Source organism: Bos indicus, chromosome 21 (genome assembly GCF_029378745.1).
Source record: "Bos indicus isolate NIAB-ARS_2022 breed Sahiwal x Tharparkar chromosome 21, NIAB-ARS_B.indTharparkar_mat_pri_1.0, whole genome shotgun sequence".
Classification (NCBI taxonomy): domain Eukaryota; kingdom Metazoa; phylum Chordata; class Mammalia; order Artiodactyla; family Bovidae; genus Bos; species Bos indicus.
The window spans coordinates 47,868,838-47,896,116 of NC_091780.1; the positions used below are offsets into that span (position 1 = coordinate 47,868,838).

General features: G+C 36.6%; 1 protein-coding gene across 4 annotated transcripts in view; it reads left to right on the forward strand.

The window, feature by feature from the left end:
* MIPOL1 (mirror-image polydactyly 1) overlaps positions 1–26,152 on the forward strand; it is a 307,526-nt gene extending 281,374 nt beyond the window's left edge. For all 4 annotated transcript variants that reach the window (XM_070775475.1, XM_070775476.1, XM_070775480.1 and 1 more), the window contains one exon: positions 22,149–26,152. In XM_070775475.1, the coding sequence (XP_070631576.1) occupies positions 22,149–22,215 (67 nt within the window). In that variant the 3' untranslated portion in view covers positions 22,216–26,152. The remainder of the gene's footprint in view (positions 1–22,148) is intronic.
* The last annotated feature ends 1,127 nt before the right edge of the window (positions 26,153–27,279 follow it).

Consider the following 27,279-nt stretch of genomic DNA (forward strand, 5'->3'; position numbering starts at 1 on the left):
TGTCTTTTGTAGACTAGGGTGCAATTTCTGTGAGAAAAGAATTTGAATTTGTTTACTTGAGTTGTTAAAATTTGCTGTTACAAACTATGCTACAAGTGTTCAGCCTTCCTTAAGCAGATTTCTGTATAGTCCTTTAGCTAGATTTAGAGGATAAATTTCTAGAAATCAAAATTTTAAGGTTAAAAAAATGTGCCTTTTTAACTCAGTCAGTCAGTTCAGTCGCTCAGTCGTGTCCAACTCTTTGCGACCCCATGGACTGCAGCACACCAGGCTTCCCTGTTCATCACCAGCTCCCGGAGCTTGCTCAGACTCCTGTCTGTCGAGTTGGTGATGCCATCCAACCATCTCATCCTCTGTCACCCCCTCGTCCCCTTTTAATTCTAAATATTGCCAAATTGTTCTGTTAAGAAGTTAAGTCAGCAACTAATAATCTGTGAGAATGCTTATTCCCTAAGCTAATTAGTATTTAAATAGTGTATTTAATACACTATTTAGTATTATCAAAGCTTTTAGCCTTCCACTCTGAAAGATGAAAAATATCTCATTTTAATATGTCTTCTATTAATTATGAATAAAGTTAAGCAAATTTTAATATTTATTGAAGTTTATTTTTCTTTTTATGTTAACTGTTGTTCATGACCTTTTTCCTATTTTTATATTGAACTGTTAATCACTTTTTATTGATGTGTAAGAACTCTTTGGGTAGTAAATAAGCTTTTTATTATATGTATAGTGAACATTTTTCTGTTTAAAACTTTGCTTTTATTTTTTTTTTAACAAAGACTTTTTTTTCTTTTACAGTTCAGGTTTATTATCTTGTTTATTGGAGGATTTTTTTAAATTATTACTTGTGATTATCTGTCTAGAAAAAGCATTAGAATTATTTAAACTTGATCTCTGTGTACTTTTTTTTTTCTTTTAAAGAAAGGGTTGTTTTTATTAATTAGCAGTCCAGTAGGTAATAGTTTTTTTTTTTTAACCTTAATACTAATGCACGTTGGTTTATCTTAGCAAATAAGCTGTTTAAGTCATAGTTCTTCGGCTATAAATCTCCTCTTCCAAAGCAAATATCCTGCAAGGATAGAACAAACAGGATCAAAACACAATGAGAGGTTTGAGCTCTTAGTTGCTGGATTGGCCTCATTTGGGTGTGGGAGATTAAAGGAAAGTACCTGAGGAAGCCTTGACTATGTAAAAAAGTCTCCTTCAGTTCAAATAATATTTTTAAATATTGTAAAAACTTAATTGGCAAAATTGTATGACCTTGATTTATGACATTAAGAAACAGTGAAATAATAGTTATTCCATCTTTGTGTACCTTATATCCCCTTCATTTATTTTTCTGAGAAGTGTCTAGCTAGTAAGAAGTAAAACTTTTAAACCTGCAAAATACACATACATACTGAATAAAACTACTTTATAGCCACAGGTAACTTTTAAGCCTCATAAGCTGTCTGTCAACCTTATTGGATCCTCAAACCTGTGGACAGCTCAACAAAAAATAAGACTGGAAATAGAGACAGGTTGCATTTTTTTGCTTTTTAATGACCCCTTGTTCATTTTAGTAGTTAAGTACATGTGTCATTTTTATCAAGAGAAATATTACATGATATTGTTTTCGGCCAAATATTTTTAAATGCTTTATAACCATGAGATATAGATATAGATATATAAATTACTAAACTAATATACACTAATTTTTAGACAATTTTTAAAATATTACTAAACAACTTGACATTTTTAAAAAATGTTTTTATGTAGTACATACAGATTTGTAACCTGATTCACTTGATATGTCATGATTAACTTTCTATGTCATTATACATAGTGTTTTACTAAGTAATTCAAATGACTTTAAATCTGTTGTTACTATTTTAAAGTACTGCTGCAGTGAACCTACTCACATCTAAATGTTTGCACATATCTGTAGTTATTGTAGGAGACATAAATTCCTAGAAGTGGAATTGTTGAATTTAAAAGTGTTTAGAATTGCTAGAAAAGGTTTCTGTTAATTAAGAATATAGTTAGGTCATTTGTAGAGATGCCATTGAGGACTAGCAGCAGATTTTAAATTTCTTCAGTTGTATCAAAAAGAGAAATATAGTACTAGGGTTTTTTTAATAGTATACAAGTAATACTTCATCTTGCCCTCTAATTATAAAACACATTTTAATACCTTCTATTATAATGATAACCTAAATTGTTTAAAAGCTATATATAAGAGAATACAGGGCTTTCCAGGGGACACTGTGGTAAAGAACCCACCTGCAAATGCAAGAGACACAAGAGATGCAGGTTCAATCCCTGGGTTGGGAAGATTGCCTGGAGTAGAAAATGGCACCCCACTCTTGTATTATTGCCTGGAAAATTCCATGGACAGAGGACTCTGGCAGGCTGCAGACCAGGTGCCTGCAGGCCTGGCATGTTGCAGAGTTAGTCACAACTGAGTAACCAAGCACAATCATAAGTATATGTGGTGGTGGTGGTTTAGTCACTAAGTCATGTCCAACTCTTGTGACCCCATAGACTGCAACCTGCCAAGCTCCTCTGTCCATGGGATTCTCCAGGTAAGAGTACTGGAGTGGGTTGCCATTTCCTTCTCCAGGGGATCTTCCCAACCTAAGACTCGAACCCGGGTCTCCTGCATTGCAGGTAGATTCTTTACTGACTGAGTTATGAGGGAAGCCCCACATATGTAGTGATAACTAGATTTTCAGATAAAGGACTGAGAATCTTTTTATTCAAAATATCTATACTTTGTTAATATGGCTCTTTTTATAGCCTTCAGAGACACTGGCATGTAATAGAGCAGGATAATGTGAAGTTGGAAAAGGCAGAGTATGCTTCCCATCAAAGAGCCATCCTATAGTAGTTCAGATTGAGAGAGAAAGTTCAGACGGGAGTTAGCTTGCTCTGAGGATAGTAAGTTATCCTCTGTTCTCAGTAAGCATGTCAAAATAGTGCACTTTTGACAGGTACATACGAGGGATTTAAGTCTTTGAGTGTATATACATATCAGTAGAGGCTTCCCTGGTGACTCAGTGGTAAAGAATCTGCCTGCTAATGCAGGAGACGTGGGTTCAGTCCCTAGGCTGGGAACATTCCCCTGGAGAAGGAAATGGCAGCACACTCTGGTGTTCTTGCCTGGGAAATCCCATGGACAGAGGAGCCTGGCAGCCTAGCGTCCATGGGGTCACAAAGAGTCAGACACGACTTGGCGCCTGAGCATGCACTCATGCACATAGCATTAGAAGCACGCTGCCTATGGGGACTTTTTGGAGAAGATAACAATTATGAGTAAGATTAATTCTTTCAACTTGTTTCTTTATATCTGGTAATACTTTTTCTTCTAGCCATTTCCTTGAGGCATTAATGCAAATAGTTTCTTGTGTTTCTTGTTAGTCAGACTACCATATGAAATTTAAATTATTTTATCTTTTCTTGGAAAGTAAAGATATGGGATTTGAGTGAGAAATACAGACCAGTAATAGGGAGGAATCAATGAGTTTGAATTTTATTTTCATCTCTGTTACTGTCAGGATATGGGCTTCCCAGATGGCACGGTGGTAAAGAATCAGCCTGCCAGGGGAGAAGATACAAAAGATGTGGTTCAGTCCCTGGGTGGGGAAGAGCCCCTGGAGTAGGAAATGGCAACCCGCTCCAGTATTCTTGCCTGGAAAATTCCGTGAACACAGCTGAGCAACTGAGCACACGTTATTATAAGATACAGAGAAAGACACCTCACCAAAAAATTGTTTTCTGTATTTACCGCTCAGATTTGGTGGAATAAATGAAAAATATGCTGTACAGCTCTTGCCCACAAGACATTTAGAGCATTGGTATTAAGTTGTTTAAGTTGTTTCCAAATGCTGCTGCAGTGAATATATTGTTGGTGTTGTTCAGTTGCTAAGGACTGACTGACTTGTCTGTTGTGTCTGACTCTTTTGCGACCCCACAGACTTTAGCCCACCAGTCTCCTCTGCTTGGGATTTCCCAGGCAAGAGTACTAGAATGGGTTGCAATTTCTTTCTCCAGTGGATCTTCCCGACCCAGGGATCGAACCAGCGTCTCCTGCTTGGCAGCTGGATTCTTTGCCACTGAGCCATGACGGAAGCCCTTATAGCTAAATGCCTTGGAGAGGGCACAGATTCCTAGACGTGAAATTGTGAGGGTATCTGCCATCTGGCATCTGTATATAAAGCTAATAACATATTTATATATTTATTTCCCTTTTTTATTATTTCATTGGTATCGAAGAACTTGGAAGAGCTTGTTAATTGTTCAGTGCAGATAATACAGAGAAAAGGAAGACCTGAGGAATGAGTGGGAGACACATAAACAGAAAGGAAAGAAGAAAGGGTAAAAGAGGAAAGAGCATAAATGAAGCAAAGGTACAAGTGTGAGTGGAGTACTGGAGAGCAGCCAGTCTAAAGGTCAGCCCCGCCGGAGCGGAGGTTCCTGTGGGATGACGTCACGTGGGCGAGGCAAGGCTGAACTACTGAGAGCCTTCAAAAGTATGCAAAGGCATTTAGATTTCAGGTGATAGGGAATAAGAAACCGCTGTAGAGTTTTGAAAGCAGCAAAGGTTACGTGATGGAACTAGCATTTTAGAACATCAGTCCCGCTTAGTATTGTAGAAGATTAATGGCAGCAGGTTGGTTTTAGAGATAGGAGTACCAGCCAAGAAGCACTACAATTTAATAGTATAGAGAACTGATATGCTGATATGGGCTGGTAGCAGTGAGAAGGAGGAAGGAATTCATAGCAAGAACACCACAGAGGAAAACAATGTAATTTGGTGACTGAAGAGATGTGAAGGGTAAAGAAGTAGTCGATATTTTAAGATTTTCTTCCCAAGAGATAGGAGCAACACAGTGCCATTAATAGAATGTCTTTAGTTCAGCACTGAAAACGAATTTCATTTTCTTTTTGTGTAACCCTAACTTATAAACTTAGGAGAAAAACTAGTGTTTGAGAACAGTGCTGTCAGATGGCAGATATAAAACTCATCAAAACTGGCTTCCAGTAACTGAAGAGCAAAGGAAGGAAAAGGCTTCTAAGGAATCGTCTCTGGGAAGAGCAGAAATACCCATGAGAATGTCTTTAGAATGATAGCAGTTTAAATTATATAACTTTCCCACCTAATTAAACTCTTTCTGTGGAGTTTAGTGCTAAAAGTCAGAATGCCCAAAGTCATTCCGGATGATAATGATTATTCTTAAGAGCTGAATCTGAAGCCATTCAAAGATAGGCCAGGTGTCAAGGCTGTGGTCTGAGGTGTCATTCTTCAAAAGGCAATATGTAACTCCTCTACTGGGCAAACAGCAGATCAGTTCCTGAGCTGATAGTATTGGGAAGAACTGTCTGAACCGAGCTGGTGGGTGAATATTTAAAAGTCCAGATATATGGGGCAGAAAGCAGATATAGAAGAAATTTTTAGAATTGTTTTGTTTTAAAAGGCATGTGATGATGGCAGGCTACTAGCAAAGATGTACAGCAATTATTCATTAATACCAGCTGGATTATTTACTCAAAGAAGTAGTTCCACTAAATTTAAGTAACAAAACACACACAAGAAGATATAAACATTACTGTATTACCCAAACCTAGTTTAAGGGAAAGTAACAAATGATACTTTTCATGTATGATACCTTATAGACTATTAGAAAAACCTTTAGGACTTTATCAGAAGGCAGGTTTAAGGATCAGCTCTTCACAACCAGATGGGAATTGCTCTACCAATTAAGATAAGGGAATAGTTTTTACTGACCATACAAATTTCCCTCTGCATGCATGTATGCTAAGTCGAGTCAGTCCTTCTGACTCTTTGCAATCCTATGGAATGTAGCCTGCCAGGCTCCTCTGTCCCTGGGATTCTCCAGGCAAGAATACTGGAGTGGGTTGCCGTGCCTTCCTCCAGGGGATCTTCCTGATCCAGGGATCAAACCCATGTTTCTTATGTCTCCTGCATTGGTAGGTGGGTTCTTTACCACTAGCACTGCCTGGGAAGCCCACATTTCCCTCTAAGACTCTGTAAATCAAAATCATTATAAATATATGAGGCCTTATTTGTTGTTATTTGTGACAAGTTCAAGGTATATATATTCTAGAATATAAAAATCTGTATGTATTATTAACACTACAAATACTGCAAGTCTAAAGAAAATTATGTAAAAAAAAAATCCACCTCAGTGAATGAATTACTCATTGTAAGCAAATCTGAACATAAGAACAATTCACATTTCAGATCTTTGTAACTCAGTCCCTGTTACAATTTAATAGTGTTCTGTCAGCTCACTTCCTCCACCAGGATCTTCCCAACCCAGGGATCAAACCCACTTCCTTTATGGTCTCCTGCACTGGCAGGCAGATTCTTTAACCACTAGCACCACCTTGAATCCACCTGCCAATGCAGGAGAGACAAGAGACATAGGTTAGATCTGTGGGTGGGAAAGATCCCCTGGAGTGGGAAATGGCAACCCACTCCAGTATTCTTGCCTGGAGAATCCCAGGGACAGAGGAGCCTAGTGGGCTACAGTCCATGGGATACCAAAGAGTTAGACATGACTGAGTGACTAAGCACACACAGACACAGACACAGTTCGAAAGAGTGGATGTGTGTCTATGTAACTAACTTATTGATGTTGTTCAGTCAGTAAGTGGTGTCCAACTCTTTGAGACCCCTTAGACTATGTAGCACACCAGGCTCCTCTGTTCTCCACTACCTTCCAGAGTTTGCTCAAATTAATGTCCATTGAGTCAATGATGCTATCTAACCATCTCATTCTCTGCTGCCCTCTTCTTCCTTCAGTCTTTTCCAGCATCAGAGTCTTTTCCAGTGAGTCAGCTCTCCCTATCAGGTGACTGAAGTATTGAAGCATCAGCTTCAGCAACAGGCCTTCCAATGAATATTCAGGGTTGATTTCCTTAGTATTGACTGATTTCATATCCTTGCTGTCCAAGGGACTCTCAAGAGTCTTCTCCAGCACCACAGTTCAAAAGCATCAATTCTTTAGCCTTCAGCTTTCTTTATGGTTCAACTCTTACATCCATACATGACTACTGGAAAAACCATAGTTTTGACTATACAGACCTTTGTCAGCAAAATGATGTCTCTGCTTTTTAGTATGCTGTTTAGGTTTGCCATAGCTTTCGTTCCAAGGAGCAAGTGTCTTTTAATTTCATGGCCAGGTCTGTAGGCCAAGAAATACTTCTACTTTTTCCCCTTCTGTTTGCCTTGATGTGATGGGACCAGATGACATGATCTTCGTTTTTTGAATGTTGAATTTCAAGCCAGCTTTTTCACTCTCCTCTTTCACCCTCATCAAAAGGCTCTTTAGTTCCTCTTCACTTTTTACCATTAGAGTGGTATCATCTGCATATCTGAGGTTGTTAATATTTCTTCCAGCAATCTTGATTCTAACTTGTGATTCATCCAGTCTGGCATTTCACATGGTGTACTCTGCATATAAGTCACTAACTTGCCACCAGTGACTAATCTAGATACTGAGAATAAAGTTCATTCATCGTTAAAACTAACACTTTAACAAGTAAAAGAAAGATACATGCAATTTAATTTTGTCTTCTCTGGTGCTTGAAAGTATTAGCTGTGAAGTGAATGGATATTAAAGAATAGTAATTACATTTACAAATGGCATATAAAAATCAAAAATCAGGAAGAAATGAAACTTATAAATGCTCTCTTTGAAGGCATTCAGAATTCCTTATCCATAAATTACCCAAAAAATGTGTATATGGTTGGGATAGACACTCTTTTGAGATAGATGAAAATATAAACCTCTTTTATGCTTTTATATATGTATTAGTATAAATCTTTATAAACGTTTTCCTTTAATATGTTCTCATGGCAACTCTAAGTAAATAGTGTATGTTTTATGACCAGTATACATCATAAACTTTTCAGAGAAATCTTCTTTTTCATGATTATATTACATAACTAAATTTTGATATTTTAGAAAGATTAATTTTTCTCATTCATATTAAAATTAGACTGTATATAAAATACCTAAGTATTGTAACATACAATTTTAAACTGACAGAAGCAGTGACTGTCTAGCTATCTAATGATATCATGAATGAGATTAACTTCAGACTTTTATTTACTGTATCCTTATCTTGAAACCAAGGATCAGTTTCTTCATAGGGGAAAAAAAAACTTTTAGGAGAATATAATTGAAGTTTTTAAAACAGTATTGAAGAAGAAAATGACTTAACATCCTTAATTTTTAACAAAAGACACTCTAAAAATAGTGAAACTATGATATTTTAAACAGAAGAGTGATGTAATCAGTAGTCTTTCATCTAAAAGAAATAAAGGTCTTCTGTGTGCCTTCCCCTTCATGGATCATGGCCTTGTCATGGTGAAGGCACTTATGTAACAATGAAGCTGCGAGCCATGCTGTGCAGGGGCACCCAGGACAGATGGATCATAGTAAAGAGCTCTGACTAAATGTGGTCCGCTGGAGAAGAAAGTGGCACCCACTCCAATATTCTTGCCTAGAAAACCCCATGAACAGTATATAAAGGCAAAAAGATATTACACCAGAAGATGAGCCCCCCCAGGATGGAAAGTGTCCAATATGCTACAGGGGAAGAGTGGAGGGCAGTTACTAATAACTCCAGAAAGAATGTAGCATTTGGACCAAAGCAGAAACGACTCTCAGTTGTGAATGTGTCTGGTAGTGAAAGTAAAGTCCGATGCTGTAAAAAACAATATTGCATAGGAACCTGGAATGTTCGGTCCATGAATCAAGGTAAATTGGACATAGTCAAGCAGGAGGTGGCAATATTTTCATTTTAGGGATCAGTGAACTAAAGTCCAGATGTTCAAGCTGGTTTTAGAAAAGGCAGAGGAACCAGAGATCAAATTGCCAACATCCGCTGGATCATCGAAAAAGCAAGAGAGTTCCAGAAAAAACATCTATTTCTGCTTTATTGACTATACCAAAGCCTTTGACTGTGTGGATCACAATAAACTGTGGAAAATTCTGAAAGAGATGAGAATCCCAGACCACCTGACCTGCCTCTTGAGAAACCTATATGCAGGTCAGGAAGCAACGGTTAAAACTGGACATGGAACAACAGACTGGTTCCAAATAGGAAAAGGAGTACGTCAAGGCTGTATATTATCACCCTGCTTATTTAACTTCTATGCAGAGTACATCATGAGAAAGGCTGGGCTGGAAGAAGCACAAGCTGGAATCAAGATTGCCGGGAGAAATATCAATAACCTCAGATATGCAGATGACACCACCCTTATGGCAGAAAGTGAAGAGGAACTAAAAAACCTCTTGATGAAAGTGAAAGAGGAGAGTGCAAAAGTTGGCTTAAAACTCAACATTCAGAAAACGAAAATCGTGGCATCTGGTCCCATCACTTCACGGGAAATAGATGGGGAAACAGTGGAAACAGTGTCAGACTTTATATTTTTGGACTCCAAAATCACTGAAGATGGTGACTGCAGCCATGAAATTAAAAGACACTTACTCCTTGGAAGGAAAGTTATGACCAACCTAGATAGCATATTGAAAAGCAGAGACATGACTTTGCCAACAAAGGTCCGTCTAGTCAAGGCTATGGTTTTCCCTGTGGTCATGTATGGATGTGAGAGTTGGACGGTGAAGAAAGCTGAGTGCCGAAGAAGAATTGATGCTTTTGAACTGTGGTGTTGGAGAAGACTCTTGAGAGTCCCTTGGACTGCAAGGAGATCCAGCCAGTCCGTTCTAAAGGAGATCAGCCTTGGGTGTTCTTTGGAAGGACTGATGCTAAAGCTGAAACTCCAATAGTTTGGCCACCTCATGCGGAGAGTTGACTCATTGGAAAAGACTCTGATGCTGGGAGGGATTGAGGGCAGGAGGAGAAGGGGATGACAGAGGATGCGATGACTGGATGACATCACTGACTCAATGGACATGAGTCTGAGTGAGCTCCGGGAGTTGGTGATGGACAGGGAGGCCTGACGTGCTGTGATTCATGGGGTTGCAAAGAGTCGGACACGACTGAGCAACTGAACTGAACTGAACTAAAGTGGATAGGAATGGGTGAATTTAATTCAGATGAGCACAATATCTATTATTTCAGACAAGAATCCCTTAGAAGAAATGGAGACACCCTCATAGTCAACCAAAAATGTCCAAAATACAGTACCTGCATGCAGTCTCAAAAACAACAGCATGATCTTGGTTTTGTTTCCAAGACACACCATTCACCATCATAGTAATCTAAGTCTGTGCCCCAACCACTGATGCCAAAGAAGCTTAAGTTCACCAATTCTAGGAAGACCTACAACACCTTCTAGACCTAACACCAAAAAAAGATGTCCTTTGCATCATAGGGGATTGGAATGCAAAAGTAGGAAGTCAAGAGATACCCGGAATAACAGGCAGTTTGACCTTGGTGTACAAAATAAAGCAGGGCAAAGGCTAACAGAAAACGTCTGTTAATAGAACACGCTGGTCATAGCAAACACCCTCTTCCAACAACACAGGAGATGACTGTACACATGGACATCACCAGATGGTGAGTACCGAAACCAGATTGATATGTACTTTGCAGCTGAAATGGAGAAACTCTATATAGTCAGCAAAAACAATACCAGGAGTTGACTGTGGCTAAGATCATGAGCTCCTTAATGCAAAATTCAAGCTTAAATTGAAGAAAGTAGGGAAAACCGCTATTCAGGTATGACCTAAGTCACACCCCTTATTACTATACAGTGGAAGTGACAAGTGGTTTCAGGGGATTCGATCTGGTAGACAGAGTGCCTGAAGAACTATGAACGAAGGTTTGTAATATTGTACAGGAGGCAGTGACCAAAATCATCCCAAAGAAAAAGAAATGCACAAAGGCAAAGTGGCTGTGTGAGGAGGCTTTACACACAGCTGAGGAGAGAAGAAAAGCAAAAAGCAAGGGAGAAAGGCAAAGACATACCCAGCCGAATGCAGAGTTCCAGAGAGTAGCACAGAGAGATAAGAAGGCTATCCTAAATGAACAATGCAAAGAAATAGAGGAAAACAATAGAATGGAGACGACTAGCGATCTCTTCAGGGAAATTGGAGATATCAAAGGAGCGTTTCATGCGAAGATGGGCATGATAAAGGACAGAAATGATAAGGACGTAACAGAAGAAGAAGAAACTAGGAAGAGGTGGCAAGAATTCACTGAAGAGCTATACAAAAAAGGTCTTAATGACCCAGATAATCACAGTAGTGTGATCACTCACCTATAGCTGGACGTCCTGGAGTGTGAAGTCAAGTGGGGCTTAGAATGCATTACTATGAACAAAGCTAATAGAGGTGATCGAAATCCAACTGAACTATTTCAAATCCTTAAAGATGATGCTGTTAAAGTGCTGCAATCAATATGTCAGAAAATTTGGAAAACGCAGCAATAGCCACAGGACTGGAAACAGTCAGTTTTCATTCCAGTCCCAAAGAAAGGCAGTGCCAAAGAAAGCCCAAATTACCGTACAATTGCAATCATTTCACATGCTAGCAAGATTATGCTCAAAATTCTTCAAGCTGGTCTTCAGAAGTATGTAAACCAAAAACTTCTAGATATACAAGCTGAGTTTCGAAAAGGCAAAGGGATCAGAGATCCAAATTGCCAACATTCACTGGATCTTGGAGAAAGCAAAGGAGTTCCAGAAAAAAACATCTGTGAACAGTAGTTCATGTGAACTCCTGGGCTGGTTGAAGCTCAAGTTGGAGTCAAGACTGCTGGGAGAAATATCAGTAACCTCATATATGCAGATGCTTGCTACTTGCTTGCTAAGTCGCTTCAGTCGTGTCCGACTCTGTGCGACCCCAGAGGGCAGCCCACCAGGCTCCCCAGTCCCTGGGATTCTCCAGGCAAGAACACTGGAGTGGGTTGCCATTTCCTTCTCCAATATGCAGATGACTCCACCCTAATGGCAGAAAGTGAAGAGGAGCTGAAGTATCTCTTGATGAAGGTGAAAGAAGAGAGTGAAAAAGCTGGCTTAAAATTCAACATGCAAAAAACTAAGATCATGGCATCTGGTTCCATCACTAGGACTATCCTAGAAGCTGCAGAGCAGGGACAAAACACAAGAATCAGAAAAGGAACTGGCCGAAATTTGTGTTCTTTTTAAAAATACCGCTAACATATCCCTTTTTCAGTTCTTCTAAATCAAGAGTTTTTAATGGAACAGTTAAAAACGGTTTACCGTATTTTCAGTTTGTCAATCCCTACATTGTCATGCACCTGCTTGTTTTTGACTGTGATGCTTCTCCCATAGAAGATGCATAGAAGGTGCATCAATAGCAATTTTATTCCTTTGTATGCTTCATGTTTTTTCTCCTTGTAAGTTATGAAGTCAAAAAGAAGAGCTGGAGTTGCTGGTTTGGGGAATTAATAATTTATTCTTATCACATTGACAAAATCCCTCCTGATACAAAAAGCATAACCTTGGTTCTCACTAAGAGTGAAATTTCATTTAACATCTTTCCCACCAAGCCCCCAAACTCCCTACATTCTTTTCAAATAACTATTTTATCATTCAGTATGCTTCTGCAGAGACCCTTAAGATATGCATGTGTGTATAATATTTATTCACAAACAAATAATGTCCTGTTGATTTTTGAGAGCCTGTTCTGCTAGTTACAAAAATATATTTATGAACAAAACACATAATGTCCCAGCCCTCATGGAGCTTTATGAGGTTGTTACTGGCGTTGAGTTTTCTTGGGAATCTTACATATGGTTTAAATATCCTCTGATAGACAGTTAAAGAGCCCAATAAAATTGTCACTTGATCTTAATTCATTCTATTATCTCAATCACTTTATTATGTTAAGTTAGAGGCTTAAGCAAAATAACTCTATTATCTTCAGTAAGTACTTTCCTAATAGTATCATCCACTGCACTAGCACTGCTTTGGACAGTTGGAATCTAGCAGGCTATCTAGACATCTAACTTACTAACTTAATTAAGCCCTGGATAAAATTATACCAAAATTATCAATTTAAAATCCAAAACTTGAAGTAGAATTACCTTAGAGATCCTGTAAAGAAGGAAATATAGCTTTAATTCTTCTCCCTGTTTTAATTTTTAAGTGGGATGAAATAAAAATAAGGCCAAGCTTTATGTAATTTGGTTGTTTTATTTCCAACTTTTATGTTTATTAGTCATCTAAATTGATGCTAATTGCTATAATGATTGTTTAGTGAAACTAATTTTTCAAGGTTACATAGAAAATAGCAAATATTAGTCTGTGTTTAAAATATAGGTAACTTTTCATTGCCTTGTCTACCCTGATAGCTCAGTTGGTAAAAAATCTGCCTGCAATGCAGGAGACCCCGGTTCGATTTCTGGGTCAGGAAGATCTGCTGGAGAAGGGATAGGCTACCCACTCCAGTATTCTTGGGCTTCCCTTGTGGCTCAGCTGGTAAAGAATCTGCCTGCAATGCGAGAGACCTGGGTTACAATCCCTGGGTTGGGAAGATCCCCTTGAGAAGGGAAAGGCTATCCACTCCAGTATTCTGGCCTGGAAAATTCCATGGACTGTATAGTCTATGGGGTCGCAGAGTCAGATACAACTGAGCAACTTTCACTTTCACTTCACTTCACTTTTCACTTCATCTTATGTATTAGTGGCGTTGAATAAGGAATGTCATATATCTAATCTAAGCACTGTTGTATTTACATGTACTAAGTTTTTTCTATGCTCTGTTTTATCTCAAAGATAAATCCAAGTTTATTATTTAATTTCAAGGTAAAAAACAGTTTCTTACTATTAATGTACATCTAAAAGTGGAGCTAAATGAAGTACTGAAAATTAAATGACCCAAAATTGTGGTGTCTAAGAACATCTTATTCCTACTTTCTCATTATCTTCTAATTAATACACCTCTTGTTCACAATACTTATAATCTTAGAACTATTTGCAAAAGATATAGCTTGAACTCATTATATCATGACATAGCTGAAAATTCCTTTTATGGCACATCTTTACAGAGGATTTTGTATTAAAAAAAAAAAAAAAAAACTTGATATAACACCTACAGTAGATACATTAAAAACTCTTTTGAACACAACTGTTTAGAAGGTGCATTCACAAAATAAATACTCAAGAAGTATTTATGAATGAATGAATGATAGTACTTGATATAATGACATATCTGAAGAGCTAAATTAATCTATTTTTCTGTCTTTGTGCCAGTACCGTACTGTCTTGATGACTGTAGCTTTGTATAGTCTGATGTCAGGCAGGTTGATTTCTCCAGTTCCATTCTTCTTTCTCAAGATTGCTTTGGCTATTCGAGGTTTTTTGTATTTCCGTACAAATTGGGAAATTATTTGTTCTAGTTCTCTGAAAAATACCATTGGTAGCTTGATAGGGATTGCATTGAATCTATAGATTGCTTTGGGTAGTATACTCATTTTCACTATACTGATTCTTCCAATCCATGAACATGGTATATTTCTCCATCTATTTGTGTCATCTTTGATTTCTTTCATCAGTGTTTTATAGTTTTCTATATATAGGTCTTTTGTTTCTTTAGGTAGATTTATTCCTAAGTATTTTATTCTTTTCATTGCAATGGTGAATGGAATTGTTTCCTTAATTTCTCTTTCTGTTTTCTCATTGTTAGTGTATAGGAATGCAAGGGATTTCTGTGTGTGAATTTTATATCCTGAAACTTTACTACATTGATTAGCTCTAGTAATTTTCTGGTAGAGTCTTTAGGGTTTTCTATGTAGAGGATCATGTCATCTGTAAACAGTGAGAGGTTTATTTCTTCTTTTCCAATCTGGATTCCTTTTATTTCCTTTTCTTCTCTGATTGCTATGGCTAAAACTTCCAAAACTATGTTGAATAGTAGTGGTGAGAGTGGGCACCCTTGTCTTGTTCCTGACTTTAGGGGAAGTGCTTTCAATTTTTCACCATTGAGGTTAATGTTTGCTGTGGGTTTATCATATATGGCTTTTATTATGTTGAGGTATGTTCCTTCTATGCCTGCTTTCTGGAGGGTTTTTATCATAAATGGATGTTGAATTTTGTCAAAGGCTTTCTCTGCATCTATTGAGATAATCATATGGTTTTTATCTTTCAATTTATTAATGTGTTCACCATGACTTTTCACCCCACTCTCCCATATACTTCTGCATTCACCTTTTCACTTAGAATTTCTTTTTCCATTCTATTTCATATGTGAATAGTCTTTCTTTTCTCCATTTTATTCTCTTTGATTGATCTTCCTTTATTTCTTACACGTACTTTTATGCACATATGTGTGTTCATATTTATACGTTGTGTCTTTACAGATTTATAAATGTGTATATATATATATATATTTTTTTAAATGCATCTGTGTGTATTTTAATCTGTATCTTTCAGTTACATAGTGTGCCTGAGACTGAGAAAGAACTTTTTGTTTCATTGTTTACAATTTATGCCTGGGAGGGTGGGTTTTGTTGTTCAGTCATAGAGTCGTGTCCAACTCTTTGCAACCCCATGGACTGTAGCCCACCAGGCTCCTCTGTCCACAGGATTTCCCAGGCTAGAATACTGGAGTGGGTTGCCATTTCCTACTCCAGGGATCTTCCTGACCCAGGGATCAAACCCACATACATGTCTTGTGCCTCCTGTCGTTGGCAGGAGGATTCTTTATCAGTGTACCACCTTGGAAGCCCTACTACATTGCATCTTTCCACAACTTCTGCACTGAATGTTTCCCACATACGTTCTACCTGAAACTTGAATTTACCAAGGACACTTCTTTGCTTGTAGCCCATCAGACACCAGTCTTCTCCCCATACCCTGTAGACTAGAAAGAAGAGTTCTCTGGTTCCCTGTTGCTATTTTCATACCTTCTGCATCCACATGAAAACCCTCCCTTCTTTGGGATTTATATCATCCAAATTTATTATCACTATGTCTGTCTCCTCTCCAGTGATATCTACTTATGTCCATAAATGTGAGATCCTTGAGGTTCCTTTAATGTGCATTTCAAGTACCTGGTTCAGTATCTTCCTCTCCACCCAACCTCTGCATTCATGCTGCTGCTGCTAAGTCACTTCAGTCATGTCCGACTCTATGTGACCCCATAGATGGCAGCCCACCAGGCTCCCCCTTCCCTGCTAAGAAACTTCAATATCAGTGGCCCATCATTCCCACTAGCATTCCTTTTACATGTCCAATATCACCTCCCTTTCTTGTCCCATTAAACCTTTACTATTTCCCGCCCCCTTCCCAGCCTTTTTCTTTACCCTGTGCTGTCAGTAGAGAACTCTGCCTCTTACTCAGTGGGGAAAATTGAATCTAGCAATGATGAGTTCTGTCAGTTAAATGGCTCCACCTCTACAGAGTTATCCACAGCTCTATTCCTCCCGCCTCTATACCCTCTAATCTCCAAGGGAAAGTTTTCCAGTCATATTTTTAGTGATAATGCTGCGAGTTGTGCTTACAATTCCATTCTCTGAGACCCTCCTTAAAATATATTGTCTTCCTCCCTTTTACTTCAGCTTCTTCCTGTAGTCTTCTCTTCTATAGTCCATAAACATAATCACATGCCATCCATTTCTTTAAGGACTTCCTCAGCCATACGTTTTCCTGCAACTATAATCCTCTTTAGTTTCTACCCAAGATCTTATATTTTCTAACCAAGCCTATACTTCTTCTTCACTTTTTCACATCATCCTACTTCTATCATGCTATTAAAGCTGCACAGAGAAGGTTGTCATTTCCTAATGTTCATTTGTCACTTTCATCTTATTTAAGTATTTAACCCTGTTGATGACTCTCTTCCTGAAATTCTCTTCTCTACTTTCTGTGACAGCACCTACGCTTGGTTTGTCTTTTGCTTCCCAACTGTTTTCTCAAATTCTTTTGTCAGTCCTTTTCCTTAAAGTGTTTGTTTTCATTTTGGTTCTTTCTTCTTCCCACCCCCCATCCCCCCTGCTCCTCCTTTCTTATGTCTCTCTTAGCATTTCCATCCACTCCTGTGGCTTTAGTTACCACCTAGGGCAAGACCTAGTCATGACCAACCACTGCAGTCTCATTTCCCAACATCCTCCATGATCCTGAGAAACCTGTGAAACCATCCTACTGGTAGGACTTGACACACATCATGCTTTTCATACCTCAGTGCCTGTACACATATTATTTCCTTTGTCTGAAATTCCCATCCTACCCCCTCTCCATTCCCACCTTTCTTGAGGTGACTGTCTCCTTCTTATCCTTCAAAACTTAACTCAGGCATCATCAGAAAGCCTTTACAGGCCCTTCTTTTTCCCTGCCCAAGCTAGGTTCTGTGTAATACCCATGCTTACCCTTTTATTACAGCATTTACCAATAACTGATTGAAGTTACCATATAAAGATGTTTCTCCACCTTACTGCTCCTATGATCAAGCCATGTCCTAGTCTTTGAATAATCAATGCCTCGAATAGTAACTAGTTCATAGGAATTACTAAATAAATGTTTGTCGATTGAACTAAAATCCGTATCACAAGCTTTTTAGGTATGCAGTTTTGTGACCATAAGTACATCCACATTGTTGTGCTCCTAAGAAGTTATCTGGACTCCCTACCTGTAGGCCAACTTACCTCCATCTCATCTCTATATTCTTGCCAGGGGGGAATCTTTCTAAAATGTAAATGACGTTACTAGATGAGGTAAACCCTTTTATTGCTTCCCACTGTCTACATTAGTGGTTTTATCACAGTCTTTTCTTAGATCCAAGCTGCAGTGAGAAAAAAAAATCAGTGAACCAAGGTTTTCTAAATTTTTTCAACTTAAAGTTGGTTAATGAATGGCAACAGTAATCAGAATAAGAAATACTGAAATATGCATGGGAGGTAAAATAAGCTTTATTTTAGATATGCTCACTGTCATATGCCTGTGAAATAAGCAAGAGGAGCTATCTTGAATGCAGTTGGATATATGAGGGTGAAACTCAGAGGAGAGTTTTGGGATGATAATCTGTACCATAAGCATTTAAATGAAATCAGGGGAACAAATAACATCTTTTAGGAAAACAGAAAAAGTGTTTAAAGGTGATAAAACAACATTTAAGAACTAGCATAGAAAGAACAGCCATAATAGTAAAAGAAAAAACTACATCTCTTTCTTGTCCCACTGCCGTGGTTTAAAGAGAGCAAGATCTTTGACACTAATGGCCAACCCAAAGCATTTTTAGTGGCTTTGCTGTCTTCTCTACTGGAAGGATGATTTTTATCCATCTCTCTTGAATTTCCCTGATTCTGTCTCCTTGGGAAAAAAAATAATAATTAAGAAGCCAGATATGTTGGATGAGATAATTTTGTTGCCTAAATAGTAGAAATGGAATTTTTTTCTAAAAAGAAAATTCTCCTGCTAATAAGAATTCTCTCACCTTGACAGATAAAACAAAACTTTCTCTCAAAAATGAAATCTAAAAAAAAAAAAAAAAAATGAAATCTAAAAAAAAAATTTTTAATGGAATCTACAGCTTGTTTATCTATAGTGAAATTTTTGCTTCACTACAGTTCAACTGAAGATGAGGAATTTGTTCTGTTTTCAGTCCTTTCTCTCACTTTGCAAAAAAATTATCTAGTCAGTAAGAGTAGTCCAAGGCCATAAAAAATCAAAACTAAACCTTAAAAGTTACAGTATTTTTGGAAGCAGTGGAACACATCATCAGAGAGATCAGGGATGTGGTAATTACGCCTTGCAGCGTACGCCAGCTTCAGAACTCAATAGCAGTGCAACTTTGGTCAGGTTACCTTCTATATGCTTTGGTTTGTCATCTAATGATAATATCTACTCCATGGAGTTGTAATGAAAATTAAATATGTGCATAAAGTACTTCTCAGAATGCTGACACATAGTCAGTATTCATTAAGTATTACTTGCCTTTTAAAATGTATCAAAATATTCGTTAAGAGTGAAAAATGAGAGTAAACCAACTCAGAAAATTGGTAAATAACTTATGATCATCTACTTGATGGAAAGCTATGTATTTCATTGTAGTATGTACATATTATATAGACATAAAGAAAATATAAAAGTGGTATTATTTGAAAAAGCTAGAATTTCTGTCTAAAATATAGCTGTAAATGTATTTTTCAAGTTGACAAAACATTTGTGTTATAGCAAATAAACTGTCTTATTTCCTAATTATATACAGCGTTATCAGTTTACTTTCCTATAATTGTTACTAAACTAGCAGATAAAATATGCCAGTAAATGCTTACCAATTTGACTTAAGTAATAACTCGAGGAAACAGTTTAATGTACTTATTAAGACAAATAATACAGTAACCTATAATCTAAAATCTGTAGCTTTCTATTAGCCCAAACTCTAGTGGAAGTAACTGAAATAAGAACAAGGAAACCAGGCCCACATTTGTTACTGTCTTATCTTAGGACCTTGTACAAGAATATCCTTGTCTGGGCTTCTGTTTCTTCATTTAGAAGAGAGAAATTCTAATCCTAGAATTCTAATCTGACTCTTTTCCTATTTCATGAATTTTGTGAGAAGCTATCATTGAGCAACATGTAAAGCAGTTGGAGCCTATTTTATTAAACTATGTAACTTTTTAAGGATATTATTGATTAGGACAGTAAAGAATAACCTGCAGGCAGATCCTGCAAGGTGGTTCAACAGACACACCTACCTTCCTGTCAGCACAGTCCGTGTTTGGCAGGTATAGTCCATTCCTTACAGGAAGGAATAGATGCTTCATTGTGTTTCAAAAGTCAGTAAGCTTTTACAAAACGATGTAATTGACATATTTCTCGTTTCTGAGATCAAATTTTCATAAATCATTCAACCTGGATAAACTGAGAATGTGGTTGATCTAGTAGTTGTTGAAATGTAATAAAGACATTGCAAAACATGATATTTAAGTATTTCCTCCTAACCTCTTGCCTTCACAAGATGTAAGAGTTCTAAATGGAAAGATATCCTAATGTATGAAGAAACTAAAGTAAGATGAGTCCATCTGTAAAGAAAAAACCCAAAGAAGCACAGTACAGACTCATCTCAGTAATTTAGCATTCCACTGATTCAGAATTCATACTGATAATAACTGTGCAAAGTAGAGCTTACTTTTACATTATGAGGAAGTTTTTTTAATAGTAGAGCAAATGATACTGTGGGAGAGAGATATAGTTAACTAACCTGAAAGTACTATTTTCTAACTTTGGGGACTTCGTTGGTGGTCCACTGGTTGAGAATCTACCTTCCAATGCAGGGGATGCGGGTTCAATCCCTAGTCAGGGAACTAAGATCCCACGTGCCACAGAGAAACTAACCCTGCATGCCACAACTACAGAGCTTGCACGCTGCAACTACTGAGACCATACTCTCTAGAACCCATGCTTCACAGCGGGAGAAGCCCCTGCACGGCGACTGGAGAAACCTGCACACAGCAAGAAAGACCCAGTGCAGCCAAAAATATGTGTATTGTCTTAGCTTTTTACAGTCTATGCTGAGAAATTCTATTAATGGCATATCAAGGTTTCTACTGGCTTCTACAAGGTTTCTAGTTGTTAGCTGTTAATTCAGGTTATTAGCATATTTTACAATGCAGTTAAAATTTCACGGTGACATTTTTCCTCCCCTTCCTCCACAGTTAACCTTAGTAAAACTTTGTCTTAAAGAATCTATGCGATCCTAGGAATCATACTCTTCAGAGAGTATAACAGAGCACTGGTTCTTATCCCTAGGGAAAGTCCAACAGAGTCATCTGTAAATACAGTGAATTTTCTAATAAATCTTCTAGTTCAAGTATTTGCATCACTAGCTTAAAGCTGTTTTAATGGATGTATAATACTTGTGTAAAATTTACATTAGAGAAATTTGTGGTAATAAATTTAAGCAAGATTTTCCTTTTTCACTATGAGATCATAACTACATTTCTCAAAGCAAAGATTTTTTTATGCCCCGAGTTGTTTCATGTCCCTACTTTCTATTAACAAAACTCTTGATATATGCAGAGTCATCCATTTAACTTGAGCTGTTTTCAATGTTGCATGCAGCTGATGAGTCCATCTAAACCAGTGTGTATGACTCTAAGAATACCCTCATTCCTTTAGTGTCTGGCTCGGTGCTGTGTTTATTTGCAAAGGACCCTCATGCATGGATCCATATAAATGAGAAAAGCTGGAGCAGACTAGACTGTGTCGCTCACCAGTCTTTGAGGAGGGAGAATTGTGTATATGAAAGCTGCTGGGTATGAGCTTCCCTTATAGAGAAGATTTCTGTGTGTGTGACATCAAGCAAGATTTTTGGTTGAGGTTTTATGCTTACTGTGAATAAAATAGTAAGAAAAAGGCAATTGATGATCTAATTCCATCATCTTTTGAGACGCAAAACCCTTACTGATTCAATGAATGGATCTCTCTCCCTTAGAGCAGTCTAAGAACCCTACAGAATGACCTCTGAACTTTGGACTCCTATTTTCAGTTTAGTTGGTGAATTTTTAATCAACTGAAAAATCACATATATTTGACTCAGAAGTATATAGAGTCAGTGCTAGCCTATTTATATTACTCAGGAATAGAAACTTTTAAAATGTAGTACAGAAAATCTGGCTTTATTAGCATCAAACCATTTATATATATTTAAATTGTTTTGATGCCACTGAGACATCGTTTTTCCAACCTAGCCACCTAACACCTGGCTTTAAAAAGAAGAAATGTAATGCATAACAATTATACAGTATACCAACATATCACTTATTAAGCTCAGTAACAGGTCTAAGAATTATAGTATTTCTATATTGAAAAATGAACTTCTTGGGTGAAAAATCGGTTTGAAACTGCTCAACATTTAATATGCCATCTTGTCATGGCATAATAGTGATTCATTCATAACTTTGATGCAAGTAGGTAGATGTATTAAAACTAGTAGCTTGTGTTTTTCATGTAGCCTCTAAAACTGCCGTAATCTGAAGATTGGGTTTAAGTGTATGTTTTTGCTGTTTTTTTAACCTCAAATACTTGGCACTCTGCACCCGTGTCTCTCACTTCCAGTCATGCTTTGTTTCTTCACATGACGACCAGAAGTGCTTGATCACAGGTAAATACTGTCCTTTTTCAGTCAAAACATTCCTGACAATAATTGCACTTTCTGTGTTCTTTATTTTTTTCCCCTCCCACCCCACTGCCCTCAACTTAGGTTGGAAAGGCTGGTGGACGTCCTGAGGAAGAAGGTTGGAACAGGGACCATGAGGACAGTGATCTGAACTGAAAAAAAAAAAACGACAGTCTGGGGAAGCAATCACATCTGGTGACCAGGCTGCTTCATTCAACACTGTGTAAACACTAAAGCCTTAACTTAGCAAACAGTTGTTAGAAGTGGGACACTCCAACCACATTCCAAGCTGAGATAAAATCAAATCACAAATGTTTAACCACTTTGCTGCTGACTTGAGTTATTTATCCAAATGTATTAACTACAGACTTTTACCAATGAATAGCTGTAAAGTTGCAGCTTATTTGTAATTATTTTATATCTCACTGTATTTAATATAAATATTTTTGCTGGAAGACCATTATAGAAACATAGTAAAGTTGGTCAGGATCATATCTTCACATATGGCCCTTTCTGAGTCAAATGCAGCAAAGTAAATATTGTCTAAACCTTAATCCACTGTGTTAGGTCAAAACTTCAAATACATGCATTTTTCAATATAGAGTTTATTTCTTAACCAATGAGAGAAGCACATACATAAGAAGCATGTATAGTCTTCCTTCGATGCATACATGTAATCTTTTATAGTATTAAAGAATATTAAGTATGGATACCAAGAATCAAATGTATAATTTGCTTTAATAAGAGCTTGGCATATTAAAATGACGTTAATCAAAGCATGATTTTTTTCACTACAAATAATGCACACTGTTTTCAATAAAAAGAAAGTATTGTTAATGTGTACTTATAAATTCATGGTGTTGGTATTTTTTAATGTTGGGTCTGAATAATGATCTAAACTCTATTTGAGCCGTAGTAATTGCCAAGTCTGTCTACTCAGGTGGGATACTTTTGGCTTGAAAATGAGCATGTGTCACCATGACACGAAAAGGCAAGTGCCCATGAAACATACGAAGTATTCTTTTTTTTAATGCCTATATTTAGACTGTCATTTGAATTTTTGTTATGGAAGATGGGAATCTAATTATAATATACAATAAAATTATAATGTAAAAATATAAAGACTTGGGGGAAAAAGTAAACCTGTGATTTGGTTCAGGAAACCTACTTTTTTAAATTTTATGGATAAAACTAAGATTCATGTATTTAGCTACAGGAAAAAATCTTTTTTTTAAGATTGACTAGATGAGAAGCAAATAGAAAATAAATATGACCAGAATAGGATGAAATAGATAAGTAGAGATGGAATTAGTGGAAATTAAGTAGGCAAGTGAAAAATTGTCTAAGTCCATATAATCTTTTATCTTTAAGACTGAGCTAAATTATTTACCATTGCCTATTTTCAGGACAAGTACAGAATCATTTATTGCATACACCATTGGAAATTATGCTTTTGAATTTTTTTTACTCTGCAGAAAAATGTAAGGTGCTTTATTACAGGGTGACAAAAGAATTGTGATGCAAACAAGCTCTATTTGTTTCTTATTAACCCCGTTGAATTAACTGACAGAATCATCCCATTGATTCAAATTTAGAATTTACTCATGTTGCCTGCTTTTAATTTTGCTTAAACTATGTGAAAAATAAGGAAGAATAGGGGTTCAAAATTAACTGGATTTATTCTACAGTCCTAAAGAGAATTATAGGCTCTCTAAACTGCGACTATCTTACTATAGAAATTTAGAATAGTTTCATCATGCATGTAGTTTTCTCTAACATGTAACAGCTCCCTATGTGAAGGAACAGCCCCTTTTAAGTCATGCAGGTAAGTGAAGAAAAACAGTTCTCATCACAAAATAGTCCATTCCTGAAACCTCTTCAAATAAATTGCAAGTAACTTGAGTTTTCAATTTATTCCTGAATAACAGACAAAATTTATTGAGTTATTTTGCTTGAGGTTTTGTAAAACACAAAGTGTAGAAAAAAGGCATTTTACAATTTCCAAACATCTCTTTCTATAACTAGCCAATCAGATTAGCACAACTAATTCCTATAATCAATATACAGAACCTTTAAAGAATTTGATACCTTGACATTAAATTTACAAAATAGTTCTAGCATCTACTATTGCTCAGTGTAGGTAATCTCCCCCAGATTACCACATCCCCTTGAAAATGAATTGTCTGCACAATTACAGATGCGTCAAGTAGTACTTATTTTTGGACAGGGCAAGGGGGTGTGAAGGAATAATCTTGCCTGCTGAAGATCAGTTCTCTATATATTCAATTATAATGCAACTTCTGAAGTGTTCCACACTTCAGAAAAGAGGTTGCTTTGAGTTTACTTTAAACATCAAGTCTAATTCCTACAGTGAAATGATAATTTACTTTTCCTTGTTAAAAATAAGTAGTTCAGAGGAAAAGCAGAAAAGATCATACAAACGTGTAGCACTTGATTAACAAAGCCCTTTCTCATCTGCATTTTTATGTGATTCTATGGACAGTAATATAACACCAATATTTTTGTCTACCACGTAATAATGATAATGATGCTAGTAGTTTTAGTATTACCATTAGTAGTAGTATTAGTAATACATTTTGTAAATGAGGAAACACACTCAATGGAACTAGGAATTTGGCAAGAACTGGCTAGGGCTTACAGCTGAGGTCTTATGACTCAACTCCATGCAACCACAGGTCTCCAGAACTTTCATTTACAAAAATTAAAAATCAAAGATTCTAACTGTTGCAATTTCTTTTATTATTGTGCCATTTCTTTTATGCATATATGTATGAATTTTCTGCACATATCTTTCAATTAAGTACAGTAATGTGAGCTGCATATGTGAACAGCATCACATTATTACTACCTCTCTATAGTGTTACAGTAGCAACCTTAGCCTTACTTTCACTAATTAGGAATATTGTGACAACTCATTGTTGATTAAAAATAACCAGAGTTCTTCTGTACTCTTTAATTTGGCTTGATGTTAGAACCTGACAATATATTTCTAGCAAATGACAGTCTAAACTTAAAGGCTCACTGTACCTCCTGGAGCATCTGTTAAAGATACAACCAGTTATAGGCAAGTTATAAACAAAGTATAAAGCAAAGTTATTAGTTAATAATATGGGAGAAACTCATTCTACTTCTATATTATGTTTAACCATTGTGTTAAAATTATTTAAAATATCTTTCTTTTTCAGTGAGAAACTTGATCCTTTGTAGATGTCCTTATTCAAATAAACAGATAAATCTTCTCATCAGATCACTTACCAATAGAATTAGTTTATTGGACAAAAATGTTAGAATATTAAAATTTTATAGTTTTAATATTGATTAACATTGCATAAAAAGCCATTTTTATAGATAGTATATTTTTAAAGATAATTAGTGAAGTTTCTATCATTAAATACTCTTGACAAGTGAGGCATTATAATGATAAAATAGCCATGTCCTATACATTTGTCTTCTCACATATGGTTTATATGGAACCCAAATTTTTCGCAAGACAATTATTGTGTTGATAACTACTATATACAGCTATGCTATCTATCTAGTAATATCAAGAGAGATATATAGATATATAAATACACAGACACATGCATATAAATATATTTGCCTTTCTAAAAAATTGATTTATAAGTCAATTGTTAGGCTCCAGTGACTTCAGCATTTTGTTCATTTTATTACAAATGCACGTGGTTTCTGAGGCTTTTAAACAAATACATGAAATGGTTGAAAGATTTATATTGCTTGAGCTCAGCTAAATATGTCATCTCTAGAAAAGATGTGGTTTATTTTGGCACTGTTTTAAAAACTCAAATATTTTAAACATTTGTTAAGTTGGAGCTTGCACATTTGAACTAGCAGCATACGTTCCAGAATAGCATCTCAGGTTACCAGATTTTTTGTAATCCTTTTACTAGAATAACCTTCTTTGAAAAGGTTTTCTTTTCTTTTTTGTTATGTACTTTAAGTTAAATCGATAAATGTTGAAGTTATTTTTAATGTAGGATTTCATAAATAGAATTGGACAGTGATGAATGTGTATTTTTAAGACTCATTAAATTATTGTGTACTATTGACACTTCTTTGCAGAAATCTTAATATACTTTTTTTTTTTTTCAATTTTAATTAAAAAAAATTATACATGTGTTCCCCATCCTGAACCCTCCTCCCTCCCCATACCATCCCTCTGGGTCGTCCCAGTGCACCAGCCTCAGGCATCCAGCATCGTGCATTGAAATATACTTATTTTTAATGTTACTGTTTTCTCAACATAGTTTTGGAGAATGCTGGTACTTTCGATGTGACCAGTTTCTTGATGGTCAGATTATTAAGAAAGGTGTATTTTAATGCACAAACTCCAAAATCTGAAATATATATTTACTTTTCAGTCATATAAGCTCTCTACTGCAAATTTTATACATTTCAATACAGTTATTTAGACATTTAATCAAGCTTTTAAAAGTGTTCAGTCCTGAAGGCACTGTACGGAATATGCCTATAAAATACACGACAGTAAGGAAACAGATGACGTCCACTGTCAACCTGTCTGACTGTCTTACAAGTTTAATAAAGTTAAAAGTCATTAAGGACAGATTTATTAGGTACTTTACTACTGGCACTAGTAAAATATTAAAGAGAAATTGTATTTTGTTTTTTTGTTTTTTTTTTTAATTTTATTTTATTTTTAAACTTTACAATATTGTATTAGTTTTGCCAAATATCGAAATGAATCCGCCACAGGTATACCCGCGTTTCCCATCCTGAACCCTCCTCCCTCCTCCCTCCCCTCCCCTCCCTCTAGGTCGTCCCAGTGCACCAGCCCCAAGCATCCAGTACCGTACATCGAACCTGGACTGGCGACTCGTTTCATACATGATATTATACATGTTTCAATGCTATTCTCCCAAATCTCCCCACCCTCTCCCTCTCCCACAGAGTCCATAAGACTGATCTATACATCAGTGTCTCTTTTGCTGTCTCGTACACAGGGTTATTGTTATCATCTTTCTAAATTCCATATATATGTGTTAGTATACTGGATTGGTGTTTTTCTTTCTGGCTTACTTCACTCTGTATAATAGGTTCCGGTTTCATCCATCTCATTAGAACTGATTCAAATGTATTCTTTTTAATGGCTGAGTAATACTCCATTGTGTATATGTACCACTGCTTTCTTATCCATTCATCTGCTGATGGGCATCTA